This window comes from Ambystoma mexicanum, chromosome 3p (genome assembly GCF_040938575.1).
Source record: "Ambystoma mexicanum isolate Mex_15411 chromosome 3p, UKY_AmexF1_1, whole genome shotgun sequence".
Classification (NCBI taxonomy): domain Eukaryota; kingdom Metazoa; phylum Chordata; class Amphibia; order Caudata; family Ambystomatidae; genus Ambystoma; species Ambystoma mexicanum.
In genome coordinates this window covers 517230427-517238432 of record NC_090925.1, presented here as the reverse complement: position 1 = coordinate 517238432, position 8006 = coordinate 517230427, and the positions used below count along the sequence as shown (strand labels likewise).

At 45.0% G+C, this 8006-nt stretch overlaps 1 protein-coding gene across 2 annotated transcripts; it reads left to right on the top strand.

The window, feature by feature from the left end:
• Positions 1–229: 229 nt before the first annotated feature.
• Positions 230–6947, top strand: SNRPB (small nuclear ribonucleoprotein polypeptides B and B1). Of its 2 annotated transcripts, none has more exons than XM_069651194.1 (7): positions 230–552; positions 1080–1231; positions 3845–3956; positions 4324–4476; positions 5479–5599; positions 6013–6161; positions 6733–6947. In XM_069651194.1, the coding sequence occupies exons 1-6, from the start codon at positions 550–552 to the stop codon at positions 6150–6152; spliced, it is 681 nt and encodes a 226-aa protein (XP_069507295.1). In that variant the 5' UTR covers positions 230–549; the 3' UTR covers positions 6153–6161; positions 6733–6947. The 2 variants fall into 2 exon arrangements, with proteins under 2 accessions (XP_069507295.1, XP_069507296.1); XM_069651195.1 differs by having other exon boundaries at positions 415–552; positions 6013–6173.
• The last annotated feature ends 1059 nt before the right edge of the window (positions 6948–8006 follow it).

The window sequence follows — 8006 nt, the reverse complement described above, 5'->3', positions numbered from 1 at the left end:
CTATCATCAAAAACGGTTGCATGCTAGATAAGCAAACATCGGCACCACATTCACATGGCGGTACCAAACGATCAAATCAGAAAATACGTTGTGTACCAGCAATGAGTCGAAGTTCCAAGATGGCAACCAAAACGTACTTGTTCTGTAACGGCAGGGTACGAATATAGTCTTACTTTCATTTCCATCTCTAGTCGCAGTGCAAAATGACCCGTTCCTCTAAAAACGCGATCGAGCTGAAAAAATACCGCACGCTCGGTAAGTATTTTAAATGTTGCCATCCATTATCAGAATTGTTTGGGACACTTACTTTTCTTACTTCCCACTTTAAAAAAATAAAAATAAAGCTATTGTAGGGTTCGGATACCCAAGGAAGCCGGAAGTAAAGATTACCGGAAGAGGCCGTTTTCTTCGACTGTTTCCGGCAAGAAGCCATTGTCGTCATATCCTGTATAAGTAGCATCGACCGCCGGCGGGACGCGAGTCCGAGGTGGAATTTTTAATTTTCCTGACTAGAATCCGTCGTGTATCAGCGGCATCCGAACCGCAGCTATGGTAAGTGTGACGGGGGGCAGTCTGGATAATGGCATATATTGACTGGGTGGGATGGGAAGGCCGCGCATTAAATCTGAAAAGACCGCGAATTGAAGTATAAACTGAGTTATGGACGTTGCGATTTGCCGAGCGGGCCCGGTCAGTTGGTTGGATATTTTGCACACGTTAGACGATGTTTGGGTCTCGAGTGCACAGTGGCCCCTCGTTCTGCGCAGAGAAATTTAAACTATCAGTTTTTCATGAGGGCGCGGTACTCTGACAAGAACAATGTACCGAGCCAACTTGCGCTGGTTTTTAATCGAGCCACTTCGGTGAAATCATATAGTGGTGCGTAGGTCCGGTTTTGTTGGAACAAAGATTACGGTGCAGGAGCTGCACTCAGAATAAGTTTGCATTTGATTTGGAGTCACCCGCGTTTCCTATTAAATGAGCTTGAGGGGAGGGAGGGGGGGTGGGTTATGTGTTTGCATTTGTACATTTTGTATCTTTGCTCGTACATTCAACTAACATGAAATTTCTCTCCTCAGACGGTGGGAAAGAGTAGTAAGATGCTCCAACACATTGACTTTAGGATGCGCTGTATCCTGCAAGATGGCCGCATCTTTATTGGTACTTTCAAAGCTTTCGATAAACACATGAATCTGATTCTCTGTGACTGCGACGAGTTCAGGAAGATAAAGTGAGTTCATCCGATTGTATAGACTTTAGTTCGCCGTAATGTTCTAATTGATGTGGATAAACTCTTCGCTTTTCTGCATTGACGTCACCAATTTGAGTCTTTCCTAAACACCTTAGGGTCCCCACAATTGTCCATGCCGAGTTGTGGTAATGGTGTACATTCCCAGTATTATCCAGGTTTACATGCATCCGTCTAACCCCACTGGACAACTAATGCGAGCAAGTTGTTAATCATGTAGGGTATCCCAAGCTACTGTAATAGAACCACGTCTCTCTACATGGATTCATGTGTGGACCAGATTACTCACTGTACAGTAGCCTTACGTCAATATATTTGGTGCATCCTCCCACATCGTCTCGCCCACACGGTTCTACTGTACAAGTAACCGGCGCACACCAACATTGTGGCGGGACAAATGTAATGCGACTCCAGTAGCATTGACATAATTATTGTATTACTTTGCGCAGTTACAATAGACATGCTTGCGTTCCACCTGTTGGTCTGTTGCTAGCCACTCCACTTGAGTGGATGGGAGGAATTCACTGCTATATCGTTGGCCTGCCAGCTCTACTTGCCCCATCTCCCTCCTGGACCTCGCACCCTCCCTCCCCGGAACAGGTTTTTCCTTGATTTCAAGTCTTTTGGATTCTTGAAACCAGTGCCATGATGCCTTATAGTTTCGCGGCCTTTATAAATGTTGACATAAATACACTTGGTGCAAACTATAGCTTTAGAGCAAAGGCATCCTTATTATAGTTCACACATTTCTGGCATTTAGAGAATGGGATGGCACTATGGGGCCAGTTAACTTTGCTGGGTTCATGGGTCTCTTGACGAGTTCACCGATTGCACAAACCAGTCGTTAACAATTTGTACTCAAGTGTAGTGCAATGCACTGACTGGGCAACTTAAACATTCAGCCTTAATTCCTTACACACTACTACTCTGATTTGCTAGCTGTGGGATCTACTCAATGTTGCTGATTACAACCACCTCTATCGCAAATCTCACGCACTTATTGCCACAACAAACACAAGCCGCGCCAACAGCACACGAGGACTGGCATCGACCTGATACTCGCCCAAGCTCAGCGCTCAGTGCAGAGTGAACACCGAACTGAGGCTGCGAACAGGACACCACTTCTCAGTATCCCAGTTCCTCTTCACCTTACTAACCCACCCTTCTTGTTTGCAGATCCGCCTGTGGACCAATTCCAATTGGTGACAGTGCGCGGTACAAACATGCTGTTTTGTGTCCACTTTTTAATGTCACGGAGTTATTTGTACCCAAGACAAAACGAGTAACGAGTGGCTTTCCCCTGAAGTAAGATATTGGTGAGATGAGGGGCTATAAATCTGCATGCGTGGACATAGATTGATACGGTTTTGAAAGGGGTTTTCTGTGCAGATGGTGGTCACCTGGCAGTGTCCTGTATTATATGATTGCCCCATTTGCTGTCTAGTACAAGTTCAGTTTTAAAATCGAAAACGTTAAAGGAAAATCATGACTTAAGACTATCGCCATATTGTTTTGCGGGGAAGGATAAATTGAACTTCAGGTGGACAAGATGCCATTGATATGGTTTCAGTATAGCGTTAAATGCCACTTTCCGGGCAGGGCCGGGACGCTAATTACCCCAGTCTGAGCCAGGTAGGAAGCCTTCCAGTCCTGCATGCATTACTATTGGGGTGCCCAGCTTTGTACAATTCATGTGTCCCTTTAAAAAAAAAATGCACGCCCCTGTGATTGGTTAGCACTCTGGTAAACACCTACTTGTGTATTCATTATGTAAGAGTTAAGATGTAGTGGTTTGTGGACAGCACACTTTCAGAGTTACTGGTGTAAAACATGATGGATAATATCAATAAGTTTGGGATCGCTTAAAGTGAGACCAGTTGCACCAACCAGCAGGTCACATAACTAGGTTTGCCGTCGGAAGCTTTAGTTGATGTAGCTACACTTACCTGAACTTCACTGAATCATGCAGGCGATGCAGTATTTTGGTCACAATACTGTATGTGCATTATACAAATTTCGGCATTGAATTGCAGGACTGTCCTTTAAAAAAAGTAGGGTGGTTGGCTCATTTATTGACTGATGGGGAGGGTTGGAGTTCTTTAAATGTCTTCCAGCCATTTATATGGTTCCCGTTGGTCTGAATCAAAAGTTGCTGTTAGCAGGTGGCCTTGTGCTGAACTGGCCCACCTGCGTGTTCTCGGTTCTGCCCTACCCCGCGTTTATTCTTACTGGTACGCGAATGAATAAGACCTCCCATGGAGGGGTTTGGATGTTATCGGCCCGTGTATTACTTTACGATGCAGCGAGGGGTTTAAGCGTACACTTACGCAGTGCGTTTCTCTTTTGCCGCAAGGAATGTCTTCGCACAATTAAGGGAGGTAATTGTTGTTTTAGACAAATGCTTTAGACATTAAAACCACTTACCATTTAGAAATGCTGGACTACAAACAAAATATAATGCTCAACCGTAGACTGCTGTCTGTAGAGAAAGTACAATAACGGAACTGTGAATGTTAGCCCTCTAGATACGATTGCCAGTTAGATGTTTTCAATTGTTTGCTACACACTGCTTACATTTTAAACATTTTTCTTTAGACCTAAGAATTCTAAACAGCCAGAGCGTGAAGAGAAGAGGGTCCTTGGGCTGGTACTACTCCGTGGCGAAAACCTTGTATCTATGACCGTGGAAGGACCACCCCCAAAAGATGTAAGCGATGCTGTGACACTGCGTGTATTGTATGGATTTAGTGGGTGGTAAAGAAGCTGGATCATTTTCACGGTTCTGTAGCATTACTTATAAACTACTTACCAGGACCATGCGTATATTTGTTCTAGAATGTTACCGTCATGTGCTATAGGCAGGTGTTGACCAGTGTTACCAAAAGGTTCTTGCACGTACTTGGTAAGGGATAGTGCTATTGCCCGGGGCGCTGACGCCTTTTGTCTCTTAAAATGTCAGGTTATCCTATTTGGATTGCATTGACAGTCTTACGATGGTTTATCGCGGATGCCAACATTAATCTTTCGGTACCATTGTTTTTAGTTCTTGTGTAATTCTCTACCTTTTCTTGCAGACTGGTATTGCCCGTGTCCCACTGGCAGGAGCTGCAGGAGGACCTGGTGTTGGAAGGGCTGCAGGGAGAGGAGTGCCAGCAGGTGTACCAATACCGCAAGCACCAGCGGGCTTGGCAGGCCCAGTGCGAGGTGTTGGTGGCCCATCCCAGCAGGTATGTTTCTCGAGGAGGGGGGGGGGGGCATTTGGAGTTCCACCACAGGCCAGGCATAGTCGCGCACCCCCTCAGTTCTCCAGAAGCGCGCACACCATTTCTTATGCACCATGAGATGAGTTATCACTTGCAAGTGACTGGTATACGTGCCAGTTTAACGCCTGAGATTGTTTGGATTCCATGGCTTTGCCAAGTGATTCTCTGTGGTTGCAGTTTGGGTTATTGGGTGTCGCCTAGAAGCCTGAACTACTGCACTGGTGTACATATACGGAGGAATGGCATATGAAGGACCCAGAGCCTTGAGGTGTTCGTTATGTGCTCACCAACCCTGACTTGCCATGCTAATCCCTATGGCCATTCCCACCCAGCTCTTGCACCACCTACCCAAAACGCCTTTTCACAGGAACTCTTTGAGCTCGCTTTATTTTAGCCTGCCTTCCGTTTTCTTTTCTCCAATGGTATTCTGAGAGTTAATGACTTGGAGTTATAACCCTTCTTGCCAGGTCTGCCTTCAGCATGTCCTTCCCGGGAGTCTTGTTAAAACGAGCATTAATTAGGAGTATTGTACATTTGCCATGCACTGCTATTAACCACCCAGGTACTTACCATCAATGGGCAGTGTTTGTATTTAGTTTATATGGCGCTTTAATCCAAAGCGCTTTACATTATAACAAATCAAACCAATACAACAGAGCAATTAACCTGTGAGGGTAAGGGAAGGAGGAGGGAGACATCAATGGCATTATAGTGAGGATGTAAGGAGGGATGGCTAAGGGAAATGGAGAGGGTAGGGAAGTTGAGAAGGGGGGAGATGAGGGAAGAGATAAGTGAGAGGGGGTGGTAAGGGTATCGGAGTGGGGAATGGAGAGATTTCCTGACATGTACGCAATAGACTCATTGCCAATGATTGAGTTTGTGGTTAACAAGTTTCCCTCTGCACCATTTCAAGTTGTGGTGAGATGTGTTCTGTTAATGCATGACGCATTGATCATATCTTTACAGGTGATGACACCACAGGGACGTGGAAATCCATCTGGTGCTAGCATTGCAGGAGCACCAACGCAGTACCAGCCTGGTGGGAGAGGTGGCCCGATGCTGCCAATGGGCCGTGGTGGACCTCCAGGTAAGCAAGGATACACTTTGGGTGTATGGAGGTAGAATGTTGGTTTACAGCGGTTCCCCGTCCCCTTTTTTGCTTAGCTGTCTCCATTCTGCCAAACTTAATCTTTTTGAACTTGTAACATTGAACCTGAAAAGTAAAAGTTACAAGCTGGACTACAGTACATAGGTTTTACGAACCAATTACTAGAAGAGCTTCATGTGTTGACTGGATCAGTGATGAAGCGTGCCAGCGTCTGAATCCAGTGATGTATTGGTACTAAAGCAGGATTACTCTGAAATCCAGGGTGTGGGAATTTCTTTAGTTTGGTTATGGCTAGTTTAAATCCGGTATTGTGTAGCCAAAGTTCCCCATTCGTACATACAGTTCAGCATATTTGTACCTTTTTATTTGACTGACTTCTTATCGCTTTTCAGGCATGATGGGACCACCCCCGGGCATGAGGCCACCTATGGGCCCACCTATGGGAATGCCCCCAGGCCGAGGTGGTTCGATGGGCATGCCTCCACCTGGTATGCGACCTCCACCACCTGGTATGAGAGGCGACCGTTTCTAGAAACAAAAGGTGCGGTTTCAAGTAAGCTTTGTTTGCATGTGTTCAATGCGAATAATTTGGATTACTGAAATTAGGGTTTCTTTTTTCTTTTTTTTTTTTTTTTTTTTTTGGGACAAGTACTTTTTTTGTTTTGTTGCTGCAGTACTTTGTCCAGTGACGCTCATTTACATCAGGCAACCGGTTGTGGCTGGAATTTTTTTCTTTGAAGGTGAAACTTGTGCATGAATATTAGTGACCCGCCATCGATTGAAAGGTGAGGTTCCTGCTTGGTGCCCTTTACAGTAGCCCAATGATTAATGTTAAGGGACGCGTGAGGAAATCAAATATACCGGTCTTTAACAGTTTCTTGTGGATCAGTGATGATGAAAGCCCCTTGCTGATTCTAGTGAAGAGTTGGCATTTAAGCAGGATTACTCTGAGGTCCACCACTTCTTTGAGTGGTTGAATAGGGCAAAGGGCGGTTTAAAAGAAGTCAGTCTATTTGACTGTTACCAATGGGAGTGAGGGATTAATTCCGAGTTTTATTTATTGATTGCAGCTAATTCCTTGAACGTCACTTATTGTATATTTTTTGTTTCAGGTTCACCTCGTGGGAAGCGTTCCTCAAGACCATAAATCGATTACTTGTTTGTGGATTGAAAGTTGATGGATGTGTTGAGTGGATGCCCAGTGCACTTACTGGCAGTTGGAAGCCCTTGATAGTAGCTACTTTTACTTTCAGGAGATCTGGCTGAAGCTGTACATTTTTCTTATTTACATGTAAATGTTGTTTTTAATAAACTTCTAAAATGTCAATTTGTTTCCTCTGATTTGAATCTTCCTGTTGGTCCTGGCTTTACGCATTGATTGCTGAGCCCACGTTAAGACCATTGCACAGATGCTTGTCCCCGACGTCAAAATATATAATTGGTCTTAATTTCTGTACTTGCCCGGCCAGCCTTTTTGTGATGCAACTATGGAACAAACTGCACACAGAAAAATTATTAGTCTTATCTACTGGCCGGTTATTCACACCTCAGTTTTCCATGTGCACCAGTCGCGAGTGTATTTTAGCCCTCAATATTGTATGGTGCGTGTTGCGCACAGGTTGAAGAAATGGGGAAAGCTAGCAATGGGCCTGTCCTGTTTCAGCGCAACGTGATTTACATACCCATTGACAACCCAAACCATCAAAGCTGGGTTACCACAGCTCTTAATCATTTGTATGTTTTTTTTTTTTAAAGCAGTGTATTGTTTGGCTGTTTCATAAAGCGCTCTTTCCCCACTTGTGTGGCCTCAATGTGCCCTTTTCATCGGTTGGAACACCACAGGTGACTGTGCTGGTTGGAAATTCTATGGATTTTAGTTTGGGAGATGCATGTGTGCATGTTGCCATTGCATTCTTAAGACTTGGGTGGCTGGCAAGGCTCGACTAAGCAGCCCAAGAGAGGTCAGACACCTGGGTTGGTGCTGTTGAAGGTTTGAGATGTTGCTATTGAGCGTGTGTGAGACCAGCTATACCCATTCCTTTTGGGCGGTGGTCGCTGAATGCTGGTGGCAGAGGTACTTTGGGTGTTGCAGAATGGACGGCTGTGTGAAACTAGACCGGATGTGCGTAGCCATATTCTATCATGCTTGGGCCGGCCTGCGGCCTGTCCACGCGAGTGGTGACTTATCGTATGCTGGTGAGTTCGGCCGGGACAATATTTATCCAGGAATAGACTTGAGAATCCTATACCAATGGGCCTAGATTTCCTACTGTAGCAGCTATCCGCATATATTACACCAAGATGAGGTTACATCTAGATTTGAGAATCCTGTATAGTGGGAGAAGGGCCAATGTTTTTCAGTGCAGTAAGTTTAACATACAGTAAA